The 25,612-nt window shown below is 47.2% G+C and overlaps 1 protein-coding gene and 1 pseudogene across 1 annotated transcript; one reads left to right on the top strand and one right to left on the bottom strand.

The window, feature by feature from the left end:
* The first annotated feature begins 2,596 nt into the window (after positions 1–2,596).
* On the top strand, positions 2,597–14,711 carry LOC133914729 (uncharacterized; annotated as a pseudogene).
* Positions 14,712–15,218: 507 nt separating this feature from the next.
* LOC133916116 (uncharacterized) lies at positions 15,219–24,401 on the bottom strand. Its single transcript, XM_062359634.1, has 3 exons — positions 24,087–24,401; positions 18,215–19,078; positions 15,219–17,456 (listed from the first exon to the last, which is right to left on the bottom strand). Exons 1-3 carry the CDS (start codon positions 24,102–24,104, stop codon positions 15,672–15,674), a joined length of 2,667 nt encoding a protein of 888 aa, XP_062215618.1. The 5' UTR covers positions 24,105–24,401; the 3' UTR covers positions 15,219–15,671.
* Between the last annotated feature and the right edge of the window lie 1,211 nt (positions 24,402–25,612).

The raw sequence follows: 25,612 nt of genomic DNA, 5'->3' as shown, positions 1-25,612 counted from the left end.
GCAGCAGCCCCGGTTGCTCCTGCTCACTCCTCTCCCTCTGCACAGACGAGCAGCAGCTCGTCTGAAGCAGCCCTCTCCCCACGCAGCAGCTCTCCCCCGGTAGCGCGTCATGTCCGCAGGGCAGTCTCAGCGCTCGGTCGCCTCGAGCACGCGGCGTCGGCAGGAGGCCGAACTTGCCGCGGCAGAGGAACGCAAGCGAGCGGCGGAAGAGACCGCTGCGGCGGCGGCAAGGGCGTCGAGGCTAGCAGCGGCGGAGCTGGCAGCAGCCAGAGCGGAGGCAGAAGCAGCGGCGGCGGCGGATGCAGCGCGTGCGGCGGCAGCGGAGGTCGAGGCTCTGCGCGGCAGCACCGGCAGCTCCATTTCTGCTGACGACAGCGCCGACGCGGATCTCGAGCTGCCGGAGGCAGAGGCAGCGCGAGAGCGGGCGGCACAGTGGGCAGCCGCGCACACCCACGAGCGCGGCGGCAGCCCAGACAGGCGCGGACGCGCCGGCGGCGCTCCTGGAGGAGGCGCGCACGCCGGCGGCGCTCCTGGAGGAGGCGCGCACGGCAACGGTGGCGGACGGGTCGATGGAGAGCGCGGCCTTCACAGGCGGCGTGGCTCTCTCTCCCCGGATCGGTACCGTGGTCACCACGGTTTCCAGGCTGTTGTCAGGGACGTCGGCCCCGGCGGTGGGTGGCCTACCCTCACTAAGACCAACTATGTTGAGTGGGCTGCGGTGATGAGGGTAAAGCTCCAGGTGCGGCACATGTGGGAGGCAGTCCGGTACAGCGACGTCGACTACGACCAGGATCGACGGGCGCTGGATGCCCTCATCGCTGCAGTCCCGTCCGAGATGCAGTTCTCGCTTACCAATAAGCGGACTGCCAAGGAGGCTTGGGATGCCATCGCTGCGGCACGCATCGGCAGCGACCGCGCCCGCAAATCCACACTGCAGGCACTTCGCAAGGAGTGGGAGAACCTGGCCTTCAAGCCAGGTGAGGACGTTGATGACTTTGCTCTCCGTCTCAACACTCTGTTGCAGAAGATGGTGCAGTTCGGCGACGACACCTACGGCGAGGAGAGAGCCGTCGAGAAGCTCTTCCGCTGCGTCCCCGAGAAGTACAAGCAGATGGCTCGCTCGATCGAGTCTCTGCTGGATCTCTCCACGATGTCGATCGAGGAGGCGATAGGTCGCCTCAAGGTCGTCGACAGCGATGAGCCACAGTCTCTCTCGGGGCCCATCACCACTGGCGGGAAGCTCCTTCTCACTCGGGAGCAATGGGATGCCTGCCAGGGTGACCGGAGGAAGGGGGAGCCTTCTTCCACCACAGGCGGCCGCAAGCGTGGCAAGCCGCGCAAGGCGCGCAGAGACGCCGAGGCCGGGGTGCGAGGACGTGCCGAGGGTGATGCCCGCGGAGGCGCCCAGGGCGGCGCCGCCGGCAAGCACAAGCCGGCACGAGACGACACCTGCCGCAACTGTGGCCGGCTTGGCCATTGGGCCAAGGACTGTCGTCAGCCACGACGCGGCCAGGCCCACGTCGCACAAGCGGAGGAGGAGGAGCCGGCTCTGTTCATGGCTCATGCGAGCATAGAGCTACCTCCAGCGGCACCGGCCGCAGCGGCTATCCTCCACCTTGACGAGCCAAAAGCCCACGCCCTCCTCGGTGACGGCTCCGGCAGCGACAAGACTGACGGGTGGTGCCTCGACACCGGCGCCACCCATCACATGACCGGTCGACGGGAGTTCTTCACCGAGCTTGACTCTAGCGTCCGAGGCTCCGTCAAATTTGGGGATGCCTCCGGCGTGGAGATCAAGGGCGTCGGTTCCGTCATCTTCACCGCCGTGTCTGGTGAGCACAGGCTGCTCACCGGAGTCTACTACATTCCCGCGTTGAGGAACTCTATCATCAGCTTGGGACAGCTGGATGAGAACGGTTCACGCGTGGTGGTTGAGGATGGAGTCATGAGGATTTGGGATCGCCGTCGTCGCCTTCTTACCAAGGTAACCAGAGGCACAAATCGACTCTACGTCCTTAACGTGCAGGTGGCACAACCCCTCTGTCTCGCCGCTCGTCGGGACGACGAGGCGTGGCAGTGGCACGAGCGCTTCGGGCACCTTCACTTCGAGGCCCTGAAGCGGCTCAGTGCCGCAGAGATGGTGCGAGGCCTGCCGTGCCTCGACCATGTGGAGCAGCTCTGCGACGTCTGCGTGTTGACGAAGCAGAGGCGACTCCCCTTTCCCCAGCAGGCGAGCTTTCGAGCCAAGGAGAGGCTCGAGCTTGTGCACGGGGACTTGTGTGGCCCGGTGACACCGGCCACACTGGGAGGACGACGCTACTTCCTGCTGCTCGTCGACGACCTCTCCCGCTACATGTGGGTGATGGTCCTCGGCAGCAAGGGAGAGGCTGCGGACGCCATCAGGCGCGCGCAGGCTGCTGCGGAGGCGGAGTGCGGCCGCAAGCTGCGCGTGCTGCGCACCGACAACGGCGGCGAATTCACGGCGGCTGAATTTGCGTCGTACTGCGCTGACAAGGGCATTCAGCGCCACTACTCCGCGCCGTACAGCCCGCAGCAGAACGGCGTCGTCGAGCGGCGCAACCAGACGGTTGTGGGGATGGCTCGGGCCCTCCTCAAGCAGAGGGGGATGCTGGCTGTCTTCTGGGGAGAGGCGGTGGTGACGGCCGTCTATATCCTCAACCGCTCGCCTACCAAGGCGCTCGACGGCAGGACGCCGTACGAGGCTTGGCATGGGCGCAAGCTGGCGGTCTCCCACTTGCGGGTCTTCGGCTGCCTCGCGTTCGCCAAGGAGCTTGGCCACATCAGCAAGCTCGACGACAGGAGCACTCCGGGAGTGTTCATCGGCTACGCGGAGGGCTCGAAGGCCTACCGCATCCTCGACCCGAAGACACAGCGTGTGCACACGGCGCGCGACGTTGTGTTCAACGAAGGGCGAGGATGGGCGTGGGACAAGGCGGTGGACGACGGCTCGGCTCCAACGTACGACGACTTCACTGTCGAGTACGTCCACTTCGAGGAAGCTGGGGGAGTAGGCAGCTCTTCTTCGACGAGCGTGTCTACCCCAGTCCCCGAGCCTCCACCGACCCCGGCGCCTGCTACTTCGAAAGCACCACGCTCTCCAGCCAGGACCTCGGCTGCGATGAGTTCTTCGCCAGCTCCACCACAGCCGGCAATGCCACGCACTCCAGCACCGACAGGCACCTCTCCGGGCACGTCTACTCCAACACCAGCTCGTGTCGAGCACAGCCCGGTTGAGCTCGCTACTCCGCCCTCTCACGACGAGGAGCGCATCGACGCGTACCACGACGGCGAGCCGTTGCGGTACCGTACGATGGAGAACCTTCTCGGCGACCAGCCGGTGCCGGGACTGGTGCCTCACGATCTGGAGGCGCAGTTGCACCTTGCGTGTGACGACGGCGAGCCTCGGTCGTTTGCAGAGGCCGAGAGACACGCGGCATGGCGCGCCGCGATGCAGTTGGAGATGGATGCGGTCGAGAAGAACCGCACCTGGGAGCTTGCTGACCTCCCTCGTGGTCACCGTGCGATCACCCTTAAGTGGGTGTTCAAGCTGAAGAGGGATGAAGCCGGCGCCATCGTCAAGCACAAGGCTCGCTTGGTGGCACGAGGCTTCGTGCAACAGGAGGGGGTCGACTTCGACGACGCCTTCGCTCCCGTGGCACGGATGGAGTCCGTGCGACTCCTCCTTGCGCTAGCTGCCCAGGAGGGCTGGCGTGTTCATCACATGGACGTCAAGTCGGCGTTCCTTAACGGCGACTTGAAGGAGGAGGTCTACGTGCACCAGCCGCCGGGATTTGCGATCCCCGGCAAGGAGGGCAAGGTGCTCCGCCTGCGCAAGGCCCTCTATGGCTTGCGACAGGCGCCGAGGGCGTGGAATGCCAAGTTGGATTCCACGCTAAAGGGGATGGGCTTCGAGCAAAGCCCGCACGAGGCGGCCATCTACCGACGGGGCAGTGGAGGAACTGCTCTGCTGGTGGGTGTCTACGTCGACGACTTGGTGATCACCGGCACCAAGGATGCGGAGGTGGCGGCATTCAAGGAAGAGATGAAGGCCACCTTCCAGATGAGTGACCTGGGGCCTCTCTCCTTCTACCTGGGGATCGAGGTGCACCAGGATGACTCCGGGATCACGCTTCGACAGACCGCCTACGCCAAGCGCGTCGTTGAGCTAGCTGGGCTCACCGACTGCAACCCAGCTCTCACTCCGATGGAGGAGAGGCTGAAGCTGAGCCACGACAGCACGACGGAGGAGGTGGACGCTACGCAGTACCGGCGTCTTGTGGGGAGCCTTCGCTACCTCGCCCACACACGGCCGGACTTGGCATTCTCCGTCGGCTACGTTAGTCGGTTCATGCAGCGACCGACGACGGAGCACCAGCAGGCTGTGAAGAGGATCATCCGCTACGTTGCGGGGACTCTCGACCACGGCCTCTACTACCCTAGGTGCCCTGGGGCGGCACACTTCGTCGGGTACAGCGACAGCGACCACGCCGGCGACATCGACACCAGCAAGAGCACGAGCGGGATCCTCTTCTTCCTCGGCAAGTGCCTCGTTAGCTGGCAGTCGGTCAAGCAGCAGGTGGTGGCCCTGTCCAGCTGCGAGGCCGAGTACATAGCGGCCTCCACCGCTTCGACTCAGGCGCTCTGGCTCGCTCGACTGCTTGGTGATCTCCTCGGCAGAGACACTAGAGCGGTGGAGCTCAGGGTGGACAGCAAGTCCGCTCTAGCCCTGGCAAAGAATCCCGTTTTCCATGAACGGAGCAAGCACATCCGGGTGAGGTACCACTTCATCCGAGGCTGTTTGGAAGAAGGGAGCATCAAGGCGAGCTACATCAACACCAAGGATCAGCTTGCGGACCTGCTCACCAAGCCTCTTGGGAGGCTCAAGTTCCTTGAGCTCTGCTCCAGGACCGGGATGGTTCAATCTTCCCACAAGACGACGCACAAGACTTAGGGGGAGAATGATGGGATAAGTCCTTGTGCTGCTGCATGGTCTTTGTGGGGCTGCATCTAGGACACTAGGATAGCATCTAGGACACTAGGACAGCATCTAGGACAGCATCTTAGACTAGAGGACAGCATCTAGGACAGCATCTTAGACTAGAGGACAGCATCTAGGACAGCATCTTAGACTAGCATCTTGGCATATGCTTGGCTGGCCATAGGCCTATAAATATGTATCCCCAACCCCTCAGGTTGGCATGGCATTGTATGAGAAGTGAGAAATAAACCAGAAAAATTTGCCCCAACTCCTAGTGTCATCCTCTCTATGAGAGTAAGAATTCTGCTACTACCAAGAGTAAGAATTCAGCGACTAACAAACTTCAGCTTCCTTCCCATTGGCCACTCGAAGACTTCGCTCCCTCTTTCCCAAAGTTCTCACGGTAAGGTATCCCTGTAAGAAGTTGGTAACATGCACAGTGGTACCTGATTCAATCCACCATTAATTAAGGGTAAAATCAGCATAAGAGATTCATCAATGAATTTTATTAAATCATTATCCTTCTTTGCGAGTCACTTTAGGAAACCAACACAGTCCTTTTGGTAGTGGTCCTTCTTCTGGCAAAAGTGGCATCTGTCATCCTTAGATTCTTGGGAGCAGAAGGAGCAGGTGCCTTGGGCGTCCTCCATGCTGCCTTGTCGTGCTTAGCGATGAAATGCAACTTCTTTTTAGACTTGAAATCCCCTTATAATTTTCTTTTATTGTTGAGGCTACTAACTTGATTCACAAAGTCTTTCTTCTCAGCCCTTACCCTCTCTTCCTCTTGGACGCACATCGCGATCAAGTCGCTCATGCTCCACATCTCCTTCTGAGTGTTGTAATTTATCTTAAAAGGAGTAAACTCAAGAGGGAGATATGTCATAATGAAGTGGACAAGGAAACCCTCAGAGATTTCCATGTCCATGCCCTTGAGTTTGGTAGCCATGTTTGTCATGATCATACTGTGTTCTCTTGTACCGCGGACCCATAATTGTACTTAGTGTTGTTGAGTTTCTGGATCAGTGTACTGGCATAAACCTTGGAGGTACCTTTGAATTGTTCCTCCACAGATTTTAAGTACAACTTAGCTTTTTCTAAGTTTGGGATTGCTCCCCTTATAGCATCTGATATCGAGTTCCTCATTATCATAAGAGACATGTGGTTGGACCTCTCCCGCTTCTCAGAAAGCACACCATAAGTTTTCTTTAATTCGTCATATTTTTTCATGCCAATGGCGGGAGCAGTAGGAGCGTCAACCCTGAGGGCGTAGTCAAGGTCCAAAACTCCAAGGACAACAATCACCTTAGCTTTCCAAGCAGGAAAGTTATTCCCTGTAAGTTGCTCTATGTCGTTAATTGTGGCGGCAACAGAAGAAACGTTAAGAGCTAGAGAGAAAAAATTGGACCAGATTAGAAAATTATCATAAAGAAATAATTTGCACAAAAATAACCTTACGTTGGTCTGATTAAAATCATGCAAAAATTAAAACTCTAATACACATCACCGTTGGGCAGAAAACGGAAAAGAATTTCAATGAACACATAAAATGGCGCATAATTACAGTTAACTTTGGTCACAAAGTAATTATGAACCGGCATAAATTAATCGTATAATTCTTCGGAAAAATATTCCTGTTTGTTCCAATACGACCAGAGAATTAATTCATAATCCTAATGCATAAAACATCATTATTTTGGGTTATAGACATTAATATATCCAATGCATAAGTGAGACAACGTTAAAGAATCACTGGAAATTCACTGAAAATAAAGAAGCCCAAAAGATTAGGTCGGCCCAGATCTAGGCAGCCCAGCCAACCTTAAGAGAACGCTTGCAGCCCAGTGGCACCACGGCCCAGAGTAGCGCATCGGCCCATCTCGCTTTCTCTAGCCTGAGATCCCAGCGCATCGCAACTGTTCATTTGCGATCGACGGCTCTCCGTCCTTCTCGCCAGATCAAAACCCGCTAGCTCTCCCCAGAAACCTTAACCCTATCCATTTCCTCTGTCTCCCTCTGAGATCTCCGCGCCACAAGACGAGTGAGAGAGTTGAGCGGCCGTCGTAAGAACTTCGGTGACACAACGCCGTAAGAACCGGGGAAAAAGGCAGAGAGAGAGAGAGAGAGAGAGAGAAGAGGAGAGCAAGGCAAGCGGCGCCGCTGTGGGCCTACCCGACGGAGCACGCGTGTGACGAGAGTTGCGTGCGGCTCCGTTGGTTAGATCTTCGGTGGTGCCCGCGACGACGTCAAGCACGGTGACAGATCTCTAGCTCACGCGTGGAAGAAAAGCGTTAGCGACTGAGGGAACCCGTGTACACATGAGGCGGAGGAGGCGGATCCGCCGGAGAGGAGTTTTAGAACCGGCTTTGACGGCTTCGATTTCGTCATGAACATGCAAGTTTGCCTCCCCCTCTTTAGATTAGGGTTAGAATTTGGGGAAAATTGGGGAGAAGGGTTACGGGGAAGGGGAAAAACTTAAATTTTCTCTAAATTTGCACAATTCCCCTCCTTCTCTATGCTTGCCCGAGACGTAAAACCCCAGCCAAACCTCAAGAGCCACACAAACACACAAAAGTACATAAACATGACTAAAACATGATCAATAAGTTCTAAATCAAGGCCAATTTGAACTAAAAAATGGTCAATTGAGTCTAATTTGCATCAATAGGGTCAAACATGGGTCGGATCACAACAACCATAAGCATATAGTTATAAACATGACGTGAACATATAGATCCGAGCCAAATAGACCTTGAAAAACACATAATTAACAACTAATTTCAATTGAACCAAACTAAATTTGGCCTAAGTGATCATAGATTGGCATCATCCAAACATAAGCTAATCTAATTTGGTCTAATTAGGTCTGACAGGTTTGATTAGAGGTAAGCTAGACTCTGATACCAAATGTTAGAGCTAATTCTCATCTAACCAACATGATGGCCTAGCTCTAGATCAAGCACCTCTTAATTGCGGAAGCGTGAGGTGCATACCTGCGTTCGGTGACGTCATTAGTGCTTGATAGTGAGGTTGAAGAGCTTCGGTGTAGCCGTGCAGACCATCGGTATAGTGGATGCCGGCGTGGTGAAGCAGGTCGCCGGCGTGGACAACGTGGCGGCGGTATTTGACCTGTTGATAGTGCCTTTATGATTGAGATGGGGTTTCTGGGTGTTATGGTTAGGCAGGGCCACGCAAGAACTCGTCATTGTGGGCACCGGCTCCTCCCCTTTATATTGTAGCACTATACAAATCAGGACCGCAACCAATTGTTGGTTGCCCCTCCGATCAAGACGCATGGTGATGAAATGGTCTCCCCTTCTTTCTCGGTCACATTAGGAAACACGTCAAAACTTAAAGCCGAGATCAATTCCAACATCTTAAACGACCCGGAGTTTGGCTGGCTCTCTTTTAGCCCTAGCCGGAGTTTGGTGAGGATATGAACTGTAGATTGAAATTTTATTATTATGGCGTTATGTGTGCATGAGGTTGGTTCTAATGAAACCAATGGCTTCATCTCAGCTATTGTTGTTTGCTGTTTCAACCCGACGTGTTTGAAGATTTTGTGTGGACCGAGGAATATTTAATAATGACCATGTAATCATTAACATATTTTAGTTCTACTAAGCCATAAATAATGTTGAATAAACAGTTTCCTAACTAAACGAAGGAAATCTGTTATATTGTAAAACAAGATGGGACTCCCCACAATCACTAGGAGAAAAAAGAATATGTTGGATATTGCAGAAACCCGGAACAACATGGAGCACTCGATTCGGGAGGCCCTAGTTGTGATTAAAGCTGACCTATTGCGGTTAGATCATAGTTAGGGCGCATGCACAGTTTCAACCAAAAATAAGGGGAGAAAGAAAGTAGCACATGTTAAGGTATACTAGCTAATCCCTTAGTGATCTGAATGGATGACAGTCTAATAAGAATGGTGGTCATGAGAACTTGGTAAGGCACCTGAATATACTAGGATGTGTTGGGCGTCGCATGTAAGGGGGTTTGGTCATCTGTCCCGCTAAGGTCGCAAATAGTCAGATACCAATTGAATTAACACAGATCCGTCAAGAAAAACACTTGGATGTGAAATATTAAATCTTCAAGTTAGACTTATGGAAGAGGAACAATTAGACTTGTTGACAAATTCAGTTCAAAAGTTTCTAGATCCACATTACAAATCACAACATTACAAACTCACTTTTACATAGTAGAAACCAATTTGGCATGGCTGAGGCATTCACGCTTGTGTAAAGGTAAACTCAACATACCTGTTGGCTCACGTATCAAGAAATTCCAACAAAAAGACAATTTTGCCAAGCATCAATACAAATTATCTTGCCAAAGCATATCGTATACTTACAAAAAAAAAAAGGATGAGCAGATGTCAAAATCGACTAGATACCTTGTCTAGCCTCTAAAAAGTTGTCAAGCAATGGCCAACATCTTGCTTGAGCTACATGATCACTCGTGTGTATAAATAGGGAATAGGGTCCAAGTCAGTCGTTAGTATATCACCATTGCCATCGACAACGAGGTAGCAAGTTTGAAAGTGAAGCACACTAGCAAAATCTCAGAACCAATGGCAGCCAAGATATTTTTGTTGTTTTCTCTTCTTGTCCTCTCGGTGAGTGTCGCTTCCGCGGTCACTTTTCCGCAATACTTCTCATCGGTGAGTGATTTAGGAGCCACACACCCATGGATGCAATGCAACATACTGCAGCATGTGCTCGCCATAGGCGCCTTGCCCTCGTCGGTTGTGATCACGCACCAACAACTGGACTTCCTACGGCAACAAAGTTCAGCACGTCTGACGATACAGGGCATCGAGGCACAGCAGCAGCTCTTCAACCCACTGGCCCAAGTGACCCCTCCTGCCAACTCGCAGCAACAGCAGCTCTTCAACCTGCTAGCCGTGGCAAGCCCCACAGCCTACTGGCAGCAGCAGCAGGATATCTTCAACCCACTGGTCGTGGCGAGCCCTGCCGCCTACTGGTGGCAGCAGCAGCAGATCTTTAACTAACTTACCGGGGTTAGCCCCGTTGCCTATTGGCAGCAACAACAACAGCAACTCTTCAACCAATTGTTTGTGGCGAGCAGAGTCACCTACAGGTGGCAACAGCAGTATCAACTCTTTAACCCACTAGCCTTAGTGAGTCCCATCGCTTACTGGCAACAACAGCAACAGCTCTTCAACCCACTAGCTGTGGCGACCACCACCGCCTACAAACAGCAGATCTTTGCTAGTGGTGCATCCCTCGATTATCTATGAGTTTTACTCCAATAAAAAAGTTCGCTTGTTAAGGCATGTGACTCATTAGAAATAAGAAATAAGAAACGTATTGAATAATATATGACATCCTTTGATGATTTTTTATCCAATTATGCTTCGTAATTGTCTGTTCCATAGAATTAAAAATGTAAAACTCCAAATCCTATATATAAACATAAGACATATATAATGGAATAAGTGTATATTTGTAGGATCGAATATACGCAAAATACCCAATCAGAAGGGGGGGTGAATGATTACGGAAACCAAATTCAAAGATTAACTCACCCAAATCAAAACTCGATTAAACTCGGTATTCCACTCGAAATAGAATGCACAAGTTCAAGTAAAAACGATGTAGAGGAAGATCTGCTGGTCGGATTGGTCTCAAATTTGGTCAGCGAAAACTAGATTCAAATGCGAAATTAACTCAACAAGTATAGAGTAAATCGGATATGTGGATCAAAAATTGTTCCTGGTCGAAGCATACTGTGTCAACCAGTATCGAATAGATCAAAAGTTAGTCGAGTTGACAAAAAGCTACTCGAGAACAAACCAAATCCACTCGAAATGTTCTCAGATCAAACACTAGATATTCTAGCAAGGTTTTGGATGGATTAAACCAAGATGAAACTTCATAGACACATGGAATTAACTGAAAACCAAAACCGAGCGTGCAGAATATAAAACAGAGAGAAAATTCGAAATCAGCAACTCATCAACTTACGAAACTTGATTTTCATTGCATAGATGAGTTTACAAGATGTCTCTCCAAAGCATCCAGCAAGGATTTCCATGAAATCCAAAAACAGTTCTCTCTCTCTCGAGTTTCTCTATCTCTCTGCTGCGTTATGCGCTTGCCTACCCAATACAATAGACCTCTCTATTTATAGGGTAGCCACACGCACAAACGTGACCGAATCGAACTACAACTCCCTGTCGTATTCAATCTGGTCTCTATCCTCCTCTAATCACAAAAGAACAAGCAACTTCTGCTATATATATCTGTTAAAGATATATATAGACATCCAACTAAAGAGTCACAATCCTAATCCAACTAACTATTAAACCGAATTCAACTCTATCTCCTAGCTAATTTTATCTCTAAAAAAATCATAATCCTAAATTACAAACTTATCTCCTAATTAAAAAGATAACATATCTCCTAACTTGATCTCATGCTCTACTGCGCCTATATAAGTAAGAGCTTTAACAAATGCTGGTACTTCCATTTCACAAGAAGGCAAGTTAGTGTCATGCTTTTAGAATATGAATGGTTGGCTCATTATTGTCATGAACTTGTTCCTATATTTGCATTAGAGTTCCACCTGCAATGTTGTGATAGACTGAATGTGAGTTTTGGTTTGTGAATTTCACACGAAGGTGTTATGAGCTTAAAGTTGTTGTTTTTTCTATTGGTGAGAAACAGTTGTGCTAAAGGAGAAACATGACCTTTTTTACTATCTTTATCTCTCTGTTGAACTTTTACAGGTGGCTCTATTCTTGGATTGCCTCTTCTTGATCCACTAGCTGGACTAATTGTGTCAGGCATGATTCTTAAGCTGGTATTCGGACTGGATATGAGAGGTAACTATTACTCTGGTGTGAAGCTGGATCTTCAGTTCAACCCTATTACAGTTTAATGAGACTCCAATCAAATATGATTTGCTTCTCTTTCAAGGGATCATTTCCTTACTAGTTAAAATCTGTTTGCCTTCCTAATTTTCAGATATCCCACTGCAATTTGTAATCAGTGATGATATTACATCTGTTTTGGTTGTATTCAGTGCTTTATCTTCTTATTATTACCAAGGTGTAGCTTTCTGAAGTCCTATGGCAGGAAACATTTATGAAAATAAGATGCCACATGCTCATTTTCTGTCTAGGTTACAAGCATCATTGCTTTCTTGTCTCTTTCAGCTGATATGACTTCCGTTGCATTGAATCAAATAAGCATAAAGTTTTCAAATAAACAATTTATATCCTTTTACAGTTCAGTATACATGAACATGATGGACCGCCTTTTTGGTTTGCATGCTGTTGCTTGATGGTGATGATTCTACTGATTTCACTTGCAGTGTACTGGAATTAGTTGATGCTGCTGTGGACCCTTCACTTCTAGAACCGACCAAGGAAACTATTTTGAAGGTTGATGGTGTGAAGATAGAATGTCAGTTACTCCCTGAAATTCAATTTCTTCTGCATCAGTCAGTTTTGTATCTTTTAAACCCACAATTCCATGATTGTTGAAGTTCGTGGCATCCTGCTAGGGGTGCCGGGAAGAAAAGCTGGGACCTCATTATATATTGAGGTATGCAGCAATGTGGTTTAATTTGTTGCTGCGAAACTTTTGGTTTCAATAGTAGTATCATGAAGGTTTGCAGAGAGCCAGCTAGGTCACAATACCAGAAGCAGACAAATTTTGGGAGTCTTAATCTAAGTTTATTCTTATATTTTCCTTATTGCAGGTATATCCTTTCTTGAGTGTCAGTGCAGCACATGATATCGGGAAACTGTTCGTCATCAACTACAGAAGGCGCACAATCAAGTTGCTGAAATTTTCATACACATAGGTAATCCGCAGCAATTAAAACTGAGTGCTATCTACAATGTGCCTACCATTTGGAACTGACTGTTGGATATATGTCGAATAATTGTACGGAGTTGGTTATGTTAGGAATTAGAGTTGTATTAGCGGTATATGGCGGAATCCTAGTAAGACTCTAGTGGAATCCTAATAGGATTGCTGTAACTAGGTCTCCTCATAAATATGAGAGGAGGGTCGCTGTTTGTAACCATGACGGCATAGCGACAGGTTCGCAGGGGGCAGCAAGTCTGTGAAAACCCCAGGAAGCGGCCGGTGTTGCTAGTTAGGGAGGAGCGTCCGTAGTCATGCTCCGAGGATGTAGGCAACTTGGTCGAACCTCGTTAAAAAACATCGTGTCTTATGTGTTGATCTTGTGCTTGGCTTGATGATCCTGATGATGCTTCCGCTAAAATCCTAACACTGACCATGCACAGAAATATTCATTTAATGATTTAATTTGTTTCTTTGCATGCATGAGAGTGGGCGTCTACTACAATTTTTGAAATATTTCAAAATGTGTCATGTCCAGCCCATTAGGGTCGTTGCTGTAGTACCACGTCTAATGTAGCGAGCGGGGACTGTAGCTTTAGTTAGTGGTTTGGATACCGAGTTAGATTAGTTAGAGATAAGATCTATTAGTTAGTTTGAAGATAAGATTAGTTAGTTTAGATTGTTAGATACGGCTCCGGTATAAAAGAAAGCACAACATTCATTGTAATCAAGCAAAGAAGAATTAATCTAAGTCTCCTTCATCTATAATATAATCTCTACTGAACCGACGATGTCACCTAGCTATCTTCACGACAAATGTTTATCCCACAAAATGTATGTGTTAACAATTATCTATTTGACTGGAACTCTGTAATGCATTTCATTGCATTCCAAATGAAAAATTTGTAGGATTGCTAGCACTGCAGCATATGCCTTGTTCATTGTTATCTAAATAGCTAATCTGCTTGTGACATTGAGTGCTTCTATTCTCGAAATTGTGCAATTATGCCCTTCGCGGTTAATTGCACAACTGTGTAAAACCTGCAGCCGGAATGCTTCTAAAATACATGAATTGCAGATCCCTCATACTCAGTGGGCCCCAGCATGGACCTGAAAAGGATTCGAAGGACTCTGATAGAAGAAATTCAGAAGATATCCCACGACAACAGAGTGCAGAAGCCATCGTGTCTGATATAGTTTCTTCTCATTTTTAAACCATTGTCTTCTAGATTCGTGTGTACAACTCAAACCATCATTTAATGCAGAAAATGTCCCTCGAACATCTAATGCTGCATTGCGTGCAAGGAAGAGTGTTGCTTCAGGTCCAAGTTTCGATGTCTCCAGAAATTTTGATCCGGTAATTAACCCTTCCTATCCAAACCAAAGTTGCAAATTATAGGCTTGTAACCTGGTCTCTGTGTCCACTTAACTTGAAAGGGATGCCATGGATATTGCAGAGCAGGCCGAAGAGGAGATACTGAGGACTAGTGCCAGCATAAGCCAGGTCAGTGTGCAGCTAAGATTGGGCCAACAAATCAGGCAGCTTCAGCTGGCATCGAGCAAGAATACCGCTAGAGATTTACATGCAGCACACTAATGTGAGCTAGGATGATCTTTTTGCAAATTTTTCAAACATACTTCAACTTCATTTTGCTGCTGAGGCAGTAGGCTTCAAAGATATCCGGCGAATTTGTAATAATGCACAGTAACCTTGCTCAGAGATGGTTGCAATGTAAACTGGGAAAAAAATTGCTGTTGGCTATGCTTCACACACTTGCCATGTAAACTGCATGATACTAGTGCCTCGCTGATTGAGGTGTAATTACCTTAAACCCTCCCGTTGAATGGAAAGTAAATATATATCATCTTTCTGTGCGCATCTTGAACGTTTCTTTCATTGAGAGAACGAAAGTAAGAACTGCTAGTTCAGGGTCATCTGCAAGATGGGCAGTTCCGCTAAGGCTAAACTGGTACGGATCTGTTGATGCAATTATGCAAAACGGTAGAAAATTTAAATTTTGATCGAGTTCCAGCAAAATATCGGTAGATATGGGTTGCAGGAAGATGGTCCGCATCCTTACTGGCCCAGTAATCTGGTACCTCAGCCAGTAAATCATCAGCTCTCCACAAGGCCAAGGGTTCTGCCCATGCTCAGCCTTGATGCAAACAAAACAAGAAACTCATGGATGAATCATCAGTTTCCTCACAAGACTAGGGGCTCTGCTCACCCTCCAGCCTTGATCTGCATTTGCTTAAACATGCAACTACAAACTCTCTAGCCTCTACGCATATGGGATATTAGAGGTTATTTCCCTTCTCCAGAAGAAAGGAGGAATGGATCAAGAAGCGAGCCTTGCCAGACAATGCATGGCTGCTTAACATGCATACAACAGCATGTCATACATCAGAGTTACTTATGAAACCGATGAACAAACCCGATCTGCAAAAATATCATATAGATGAATGCGCCCAAGATCTGATGCTACCCTTGGGATGTCGATCGACCGGTCCACGAAAAGATTAGTCTCGGTAAGCTCATAACTGAATTTGCCAATATGGTTTTGCAAGCCTTGACAGGCACATGACTCTATGAACTAAACGAAAAAGTAAGGATGAGTCTCACACAAAAGGTGATCATGCACCTGTAAGACCATCGTCTTCAGGCCCTCCTGCATGGTCAACATTAGACAATGGTAAGGTGCATCAGCAGCTGAAGACAACTTCAGTTGGAGGCCTTATATAGTTTGCTTGATATTCATCACCCACACACGTCGACTTGGTGCCCCGCTGGTTGTTAGTGCAGCCAATCAATGCATAAAACCCGCTCATCGTTGCGATTTTGCATTCATGCTGGACTTCTCTGCATCACCGCTGGCAGCCATAGAAACCAAGTGTTCAGTGGATTTGCGAGCCCACTGAGAAGGCCCGTTTGTCACCGTGTTCTTTGGATCACCCTTCCGCTTCCCACTTCCAAGAAGTCCAAAAGCAACAGCTTCTAAAGCTTTTGCAGTGGGAGGCCTGTTTCTGGTTCCGTGCCTCCGAGGATTCGCCTGCAAAGCAGCCTCAGGTTGTTGGCTAACAGGTCTTCCTGTTGCCTCCGAAGGATCACAAGCCATGTTGCTGTTTGAAATGGAGGGAGCTTCCTCAGCCTTCATGCCACCATGATTTTCTGATGACGTGAAGCATATGCTTCCGCCAGCCTTATCATTGTGTGGTGTTTCCAGCTTATTTGAGTTAATCAGACCACTAACCTGAGCACTTTCTTTGGCAAACTTTGTCTCATCAACAGTGTTCTTTGAGTGAACTTCAGCCACTGCATCTACCTTGCACTCAAATGACTTATCCTCAATTAAGTTTGCCATACTCATTTTCTCATTTGGTCCATCATTGGTAAGAGAGTCCAATGCGTCCATTTTCTGCTCAGATGGCTTCCCCTTCGTTGAACAGCCTGCAATTGTTTTGGTATGGGAAGTGTCACCGACATCAACAGCAGTTGGTTTTGATGAAGTTGATAGCGGCTTGCTTTTCTCTTTCTCTAAACCACCACCTTTCGAGAAAGAAAAGCCGTGTCGGCTGGTTTGCTCATTACTACAACTAGCTAATCGGCGTCGACTGGTCTGTTCATTACTACAGCTAGTTAATCTTCTGCGCTTTGACACTGGGGATAAATACTTGTGCCTTTCAGTTTTTGTTTTGAGGCCATAGATACTTGTCAAATCAATTTTGTCATCATTGCCATTCGAAGAATGACCATTAGCAGTCACCATGTTTTGCAATGAATCCACTGAAACCATTTCAATGTCCTTTACATCAGCTGTAACTCGCCCACAATTTCCCAGGTCATCTGATAACCTATCACTGGCATCTTGCTCCTCTGAGGAACTCTCACTCACCATATTAGATGAATGATGTGTAAGGCCAAAAGTAATATTTGCATCTGCAGGTAAGCTCCTCAGCTCCCTCACTTTGAAGGGCTCTTCCCCTTCGACTAAGCTAGTATCAATTATTGTGAACTTCGGAAGCTCCTGATATCCATCTAAAGGACTATCTTGGTTCAGTTTCATATCTGTCATACAACCATTTTTCTCAGCAATTAAACCATTGTCTATTCCATCAGCCTCCAACTCAAGAAGAACAGGATCCGCTGCCACCTTTCTAAGGACATCGCTGACAGAATCAAAATAATGAGTGCCTTTAGTGAGTTTGCTTCTGGAGAACTTTTTGATACCCGGCACAAGAAATACAAGGCAATTCTTAGTTGTGCTGACATCCTTTGGTTGCTCTGAGTGCCACCCTTTTGCAAGCAAACGAGGCCAGACAGCTTCCCAAAAAATATCATTTGATCTTGTCTTACTTCTTCTGAAATCACCAGTTAAGAACTTGATTATATCTTCTGAAGCAAGTGAGGAACAATCTTTGCCTGTAGGCAAGTCGAGGTGAACAGAGAGAGCTTGATTTGGTTTAGATGGGTCCATAACAAATCCAGTCAAATCACGCTTCCCTTTACCAATCCCAACTGCCTCCACAAAAGCTTCTGTTCCAACAGTGGATTTCAGAGCGAAGACAAATTCCTCCAAAGATGTTTGGCTGTGACTGAAAGATTTGAAAACCTGCAACATATGAAAGAAATACAACTTATATGGCAATGCATAACAGAAGATCAACATCATTCAATAATGTCAGCAAATATCTGAAGCATGAAAGCTAATGATTCTTCTGTGGAAATAAACTAGGCAAATTAATTGTGCTAGGATCATCACAAATTTGACTGTAGTATACTTATCCTGGGTACCACAGTTTAAGCAATGCCAAGTAATAAACACTTTCAGAAAATTTAGATGAAACCACAGGAAATAACAACGGTCAAATGCACGCCTGCTATGGCTTCATCTTTCCAGTTTGATGTTCATGATCATAAGCCTAGAAGTCCTTGACAGTATATTGAAGATTTGAAGGCATTAAAGTTCGCAATCGAGGACCAGTCAAAGCATATATGCTTGGACAACCCTCCATATGTTGGTCACTCTATGAGACTATGACACTAGCTAAACAGATCATCTCAGCCAACTGGAAACTGGAGCGATATAAAATGGAGTAAATCAAACATGAAAGTGTTACTTCGAGGAACACATGTGTTTGCTTTTATAAAACAATAGGGTTATTTAGGATGTCATATAACAAGAAAAACTACAAAAAAGAGTTCTGAAACTGAGGGGCGGACTGAGCAGACCCAGAGGATAATTTTAATCTTGAAATATCATGAGCAATAATTGTGTATTCAGCCATTTCAATGTCCAATTAATCAGTGAACTACAAATGAAATGGCAAAACAATTGAGATTCTTGCCACCAATACCATTGCAACATACCTCGATCAATGAATCATGAGCTTCTTTAGGGATTTTAGATTTCAGGTGTGATATAAGCTCCTGCTGTCTCGATCCCTGAAAAATGCGTTCCCCAAGAATGCTTCTCTTAGTTTTTGCCTTTCTACAGTCCGACCATCTTTTATATGCATCTCTTTGGTAGAACTTCCCATAGTAGTATGACAGTACATCACCAACACTCTTAGTACCCAGAAACCTGCTCAGCAGGTTCAGTTTTTTGCCAAAAATATAGAGCCCAAGGAGAAACAGCTCTGCCTCAAGATCACTCCAAAGGGCAATGGGTGAATAAGGCAGTGGATTTAATTGTCTGGTTTCACTTTGCTGCATCATTGGATTATTGGTGAAGTTGACGCCTTCTTGAGGGGGGCAAGAAGCCAATTTTTCATCATGTGCTTGATTACTGTCAGATTCAACCTGAACTACTGGCACCACTGTATGCGGATCCTGATAAGTTGGATCACATTTACTTGTGTTATTACTGGTTGGACAAATTGAGGTCACCTGACTTTCCTCGTCTCTGCTACTGGCTCTTGCTTCAATTTCTGAATTTTTTTGCATTTCTAATTCCTCTTCCTTCTTATTGACTTCACTTGGTGATGCCCACATAATTGGTAGAGCTAACCCAACCACAATAGGGTAACCATAACCATGTAACGTAGAATCATTAAGTGAACTAGTCATGAGCTCACGACGCTCATCCTCTGTGGCCAGATTGGGGATTTCTGCCTGGTGCTCACTTCCAATGCATGTACATACTGGTGAATCATCATATATCACATCTGAAGCAAGAAAAGCTTCTGAAGAAGGCTGGTGGTCACCATTGTCTTCAAGATCGAGTGGCTCCATCTATCACAATTAGAACAAATAAATGCAATTTGTCAAGAGCCATTACAATAATACAAGAACATGTGCATCATCAGTATAAATTGTTATGCAAGGAACCCCTTATAGACTAGGGATATTACACAAAGATATATATATATATAAAGGGTTCCTTGCATATTGTCACCTGTACATGTGTATATATATTGGTTTAGGACCTCTAGGGAATACATGTTGCTATTCCTAATATGGTATTAGAGCTAGGTATCTTTTAGGACACTGCAACTCATCCGATCTAGATCCAATCCACCTTCTCGTCGGTTTCCATCCGACTCGCCGGCTTCCTCGTCGGTGTTCTTCCCCCCACTTGCCCCGTCGTTGTGCTATCTCTGCCGGTTGCCGCCTTGCCCCGATGCGCTCTGCCTCGCCCGCCTCGTCAGCTCCTCATGCCGCCTCCCGACGAGCGCGTCACCTCCCGATGCTCGCCCATCCCGCTCTGCCGCCCGTCCCGCTCTGCCGCCGGCTCCTCGGGCTGTGCGCTCTGCCGCTTGGCCGACGCCGCTCCCACCTGCCCGCTCCTCCCACTCGGATTGGGCTCGCCCCGAATGGATCCGGCCTCCACTAGGAGCCAGGTCTCGATTGGCTGCTGTGCGCCGGATCCGGTTCGGTGACCGCCTCACGGGTCGCCCTCCTCTTCGGTCCGACTCGGCTGAGTCGTTCCGTTCAACAACCAAGTCTGACTAGTAGATAAGAGAAAAAAAAATTGCAGCAGTTCGCCGCTTTCTTTGTGCTCTCGATCGAGAATCCAGAATCCTCCCTTTTCCTAGTGTTCGGAAATGGCTCTATAACCCTCTCTATCCCCCTCAAAAACCTTGGCACCACGGACTTATCTCTCCAGCGAATTAAATTAACCCTTGATCGTTACGCCTTTCGTGCGGGTCAGAACTTACCCGACAGATCTGTTGTTTTTGTCTCTGCTTTGCTACTAGATGGAAGTAGTTTTTGATTTTTCTGACGAGTTTGAGTGGATTTTGCCGTCGTTAGTTGTTGCTTACTGTTGCTCGTCGCTACCTTTGTAGTCTCGCCATCGACCACCGCTTCTCCTTTGCGCTCTCGCCCGTCGTTCTTCATCTCTTCAAGACATCATCGAGCACCATTTCAGTTCCTCAGTGTTCGGTGATCTTTGATAGTGCCAACTACCAAGACTTCGCGCAGCATATGCTCGTCCACATATGCGGCCTTCGTCTTTGGGGTGTTTTCTGTGGCGACATTCCCTGTCTACCTTCTCTTGAGCTTCTGATAGAGCCCGTGCAGCCGACTGTTGACACAGGAGATAAAGCAGCTAATGACATTGCCACAGTTGCTTATGAGAAGGTTGTCTCCTCCTATCAGGAGCTTTGGAACAGTATCGTGATCGGTTGTCTGACTGTACTAAGTGGATGGATGATGATGCTCGTGCAGCATCTATTCTGATTGTTAGTGTGGAGCACAGGTTTTCTTCTGAGATTATTGGTTTTCCTACTACCTTTCACATATAGACTCATCTTCGTCAAACCTATGAGCCATCTGAAGATGCTTTCTATCTGTTGGTTGTTCGTCAGGAACAGTCTCTTCAGCAGGGTGATGCCACAGTTGATGAGTTTATGCTCAGATGTCGGATGTGTGGCGTCAGTTAGACTCTCTTTCTGTTGCTAGTTGCCACTCTTGTCAATGCTACTTGGGTCTACATGATGAACGTGACTTTCGACGCCTCTATGAATTCCTGGCTCGCCTTCGTCCGAAGTTCGAGCAACATCGGGCTCAGCTGCTTGCCCGACATCCTCGTGTCACGCTTATGGAGGCTCTTACGGAGCTGAGCTCAGAGGAGACTCGTATGTGTGGTTCTGGACTGCTGCCACTTCCTTCAGTGTTGGCTGCTCGTTCACCTATTGTGCCTAAGTCTTCGACTACAATGTCGTTCGCTCCTCGTGTGACTCCTTCGCCACCTGCGGCCTCTTCAGGTGGTGGTTGCTCTCACTGTACCTACTGCAGTAAGGAGGGTCATATTGAGATGAACTGCTACCGAAAGAAGAAGCATCTTCGACGTTCCTCTGGTGCTTCTACCTCGGCTACCTCCTCGACTACCTCTTTGACTAACACTCAGCGGGAGATTGTAACGCTGCTTTGTCTCCTGGTTGCTACCTCTGGCTCTCCACTGATAGGTTATGCTGATTCTGCTACTCTCTCTTGTGTCACTAAGAGACCACCTTCTATGCAGTCAGGTACTTCTTCTTGAATTCTTGACTCAAGAGCATCTTTTTATATGACTTCTGATTCTTCTCGTCTATCTTTGTTTTATCCTCTTGCTTCTCCTATTCATGTCGTTACTACTGATGGTACTTCTCTTTCTGTTGCTGGTCGGAGCACTCTTAGTACCTTTTCTTTTAGCGTTCCTTCTGTTGCTCATGTTCCCCAACTTACCATGCAACTCATATCAACTAGTCAGCTCGCTAACCATGGTTGTCATGTTATCCTAGATTCTGACTCTTGCTGTGTTCAGGATCGTCGCATGGGTGCTCTGATTGGTATTGGGCCCCGACGTCAATGAGCAATTTCTTATGTCTGACCTTGGTCATCTTCGCTACTTTCTTGTAATTGAGATTTCTTCTACCTCTGAAGGCTTCTTTCTGTCCCAAGAGAAGTATATTCAGGGTCTTCTTCATCATGCTTCTCTCACTTATGAGCGCACTGTTGAGACTCCCATGAAGCTTAATCTTCAGCTTCAATCCACTGATGGTGAGCCTCTTGCTGATCCCACTTGCTACCGTCATCTAATTGGGAATCTTGTTTATCTTAATGTCACTCATCCTGACATTTTTCATGCAGTGCACATCATCAGTCAGTTCGTTTCTACTCCCACTCAGCTCCACTATAGTTATCTCCTGCGTGTTTTACGCTATCTTCATGGGACTATCTCTCGTCATCTCTTTTTTTCACGCTCTAGCTCTTTACAGCTTCGTGCTTATTCTAATGCTACTTGGGCTAGTGATCCTCCTGATCGCTGGTCTATTTCTGCCTACTATATTTTCTTTGGTGGTTCTCTCATTACTTGAAAGACTAAAAAACAGAACGCAATTTCTCGTTCTAGTGCAGAGGCTGAGTTGCGAGTCACAGCATTGTTGACAGCGGAGCTCAATTGGTTACTTGAGGATCCGACGAAGCATGAGCTCACCAAGCATATTGGTGTTGATGCTTCTTACACACTGACAGTCTGACACAGGTACAGGATGAGGTGATTGATCTTCAGTATGTTCCTTCCGAGCTTCAGTTGGTTGATTTCTTCACGAAGACACAGAGTACCGCTCAGCACAGATTCTGTCTCTCTAAACTTAGTGTGGTTGATTGGTTGATTCCCCATGAGCTTGAGGGAGGGTGTTAGATATATATTTCTTTGTGTAATATCCCCAGTATATAAAGGGTTCTTTGCATATTATCACTTGTACATGTGTATATATACTAGTTCAGGACCTTCAGAGAATACATGTTGTTATTCCTAACATAAATAAGGCCATATATTTTGGAAGAATGAATCAGAAGGGTACACATGTGAATTGTGTTCCTTTTTCAGAATTCTTACGAGCTTACATCCCTATGATGCATAATCACTGTAACATCTGAAATATGTTATATGCAACAGGAAAGTAACCAACAGTAGTAGTTTACTACATTTGCAGTGAGTAGCTGAAGTAGAGATATAGATACCAACATTACTAGATGAGATGACTGATGCAACTATGCCTAATTGTACCCTAAACTCCTATTCAAACCCCTGTAATAACTAAAATCTCACGAAATATCTTGAATATAAGATTAAGGGGGGAGGTTTTCAGCAAAGGAGTTGACTTCCCTGGCTACACCAAATTAGTTGCAAACTTGTTAATGGCATAAACAGCACAATGTAATGAGGTTTACTGCCATACAAGCAATGCTAGTAGAGGAACAAATGCCACGGCAACAAGTGTCATCGAGATGATACGTTCCGGGTGTTCCAACAGAAAAGATTGCATCACAGACAAAACACAGGCAACACTAGCACTTGCAGGCGACAAATGAAGTCAATGTCTATGATGTAGAAGTTTCATCAAAGAGGAATCATTGACGAACATAACTCGCAAGTGTAAAATGCCTCACGAAAGGAACAAAAATCTCGTCTTGACGGATTGAATAGCTCCACAATTACTTATCAGCATCAAGCACTGCACCATCATGAGCAGAACCAATCAACCAACACACTGTCCAACTCTCAATCCTTAGCTGCTTAACCGCAAACCTACACGACACCACGAAGCCACCCAGACGAAGCAAATTAATCAAGTAATCTCATAGGCTCCAAGCAACCGATTGAATTCCGTGAATCTACTTCCTCCGTTTTTCAATATTTGTCACTTTTAATCATTTTATTTATTTTCAAATACTTGTTACTTCACTTTTTAAGATATTTTTTTAAGACGTAGTTTCTAATTGTATCTCTATAAAATATCTCTTATCCATTTATTTATGATATATTTATGATAGGTTCTAAAATATTTTAGCTAGTTTCTAAAAGTATTTTTGTCATTTCATATTTAAAATTTATACTATCTTTGATATATCTTGATATATATGTTTGGTTAAAAGAGACCGGTATTGAAAAACGAAGTGAGTATATCATATCACACCACCCCGCCGTACCCAATCCAACCTAACGAACCCCGCGCGGAACAACCAAGCAAAGGCACGCAGCCAAGAAGACGGCCGCACCGACCAAATCCACGCCAGAGCCAGCACCAAGGACATGCGCACGCGGACTAGCACGGATACGAGCCTGGAAAACCCCTCGAGACCGCGTGATCACGGACGAAATCGCCATAGCCGAGCCCAGGAGCACGCCTACCGCAACCACCCCATCGCAAACAAGGAAACGCGCGACGCGCCACCAAACGAGAGCAGCGCGGCCCCGAGCGAAAGCACGAACGAATGCGAGATTGAAGGGAGCAGGGCAGCCGGGGCAAACCTTAGCCTCCGTGCACATGAGCCGCGTGAAGCCTCCCGGTCCCGAGCGCGCGGAGCCCTCCGGCCTCTCGGACGAGAAACGGACGCCCCAAAGACCGGGAGCGAGAGAATCTGAACCGGAGCGGAAGAGCGGCGAGATTCAGCGGCGGTTCGCGGGAGGGACGAGCAACGAGCAGCACACCGCCGGGGAGGGAGAGGCGAGGGCTATGCCCTCGGGCGGTGGTGGGTTGGAGTGTAGAGAGAGGAGAGGAGGCGGAGACGGGGCGAGGGAGAGGGGGCGAGGGCTTTAAAGACGAGACGAAGAGAAGGGTGACAGAGAGAGACGGAAAAAATTGGTGGTGCGCAAAGTTGGTCAGCTAGGTCGGATCTAACGGGTCAGCTCGCGGCAAAAAAAATATTCGATCCAGACACGGCACGGTTAGGCGAGTCGGGTCTAAGTCGGAACCGCGGCATGTCAGGCCGGCACGATATATTTAAGTTTTTTTATTTTTCTAAGATTTTATATAATTTGTTTATCTCTAATATATAAAGAGATATTTAATAGGGTGGTAGAGTAGTTGTTTCCTGTATATGAGATCGTGAGTTCGATCCCAACATCTGGCAGTTTTTTTTTATGTTTTTTCCGATGTTCATGTGTTAATGGAAAAAATATTATTAAGCCTATCGTGTCGCGGGCCGGTACGACACGATCGGATCTTAAATGGGTTGTGCCTGGGCTGCAGCCACGGCACATGGGTCGGCACGACACGACCCGTTTAACTAATGGGCTGTAACAGGTCATGCCAAAACGGGCTGTGCCTGACTGGGCCCGTGCCGTGCCGTGCCGGGCCGGCCGCCCATTTGAACATCTCTGATGGTGCGATGGTCAGGGCAGATCTGTGAAACATGGGCTGGGCTAGGTCGGAGCTAGGCCGCTGCTCTGAGCCTTAGGAGGTTGAAAATGGTGCAATTGGATTAATTTGGACGGATCAATTTAGACCGATATCGTTGATCTTATATCTTATTTTATTTTTTAAATCATAGATATTGTTGGATATGAAGATAGATATAGCGATATCGTTCATCTTATATCTTATTTTATTTTTTAAATCATAGATATTGTTGGATATGAAGACAGATATAGATAGCCTCGATAAGAATACAGATATATGACAAGTCAGGTGTAAATAATATCAATCACAAATATTTCTTTAAATATTAAGTAAAAGTAATAACCATATATATCACATATATTATGATCATTACATCATTCTATATATTCAAAACTTAACTATATTAGCGATTCAATATGTAAATTAATTAGCAATATACTCTTATGGAAGGAGTTATGTTCGAGCGAAGCCGGAGAAAATTATGAGTGTCCCATATACTGGTTGAAGCTTTTAATTATTTGGACACATTAATAACTTCAAATGAAAAAAGTCTTAACTTTGAAGTTTTAGATCTCATTAAGAGCTACCATTTTCATATAAGAATCACTTCATTTAACTCTTTACGAAAGAGTTACAATATCTGAAAGACAGGTTT

Source organism: Phragmites australis, chromosome 4 (assembly GCF_958298935.1).
Source record: "Phragmites australis chromosome 4, lpPhrAust1.1, whole genome shotgun sequence".
Taxonomy (NCBI): domain Eukaryota; kingdom Viridiplantae; phylum Streptophyta; class Magnoliopsida; order Poales; family Poaceae; genus Phragmites; species Phragmites australis.
Note: the sequence above shows the minus strand (reverse complement) of the source record. Positions and strands in the feature narration are given on the sequence as shown.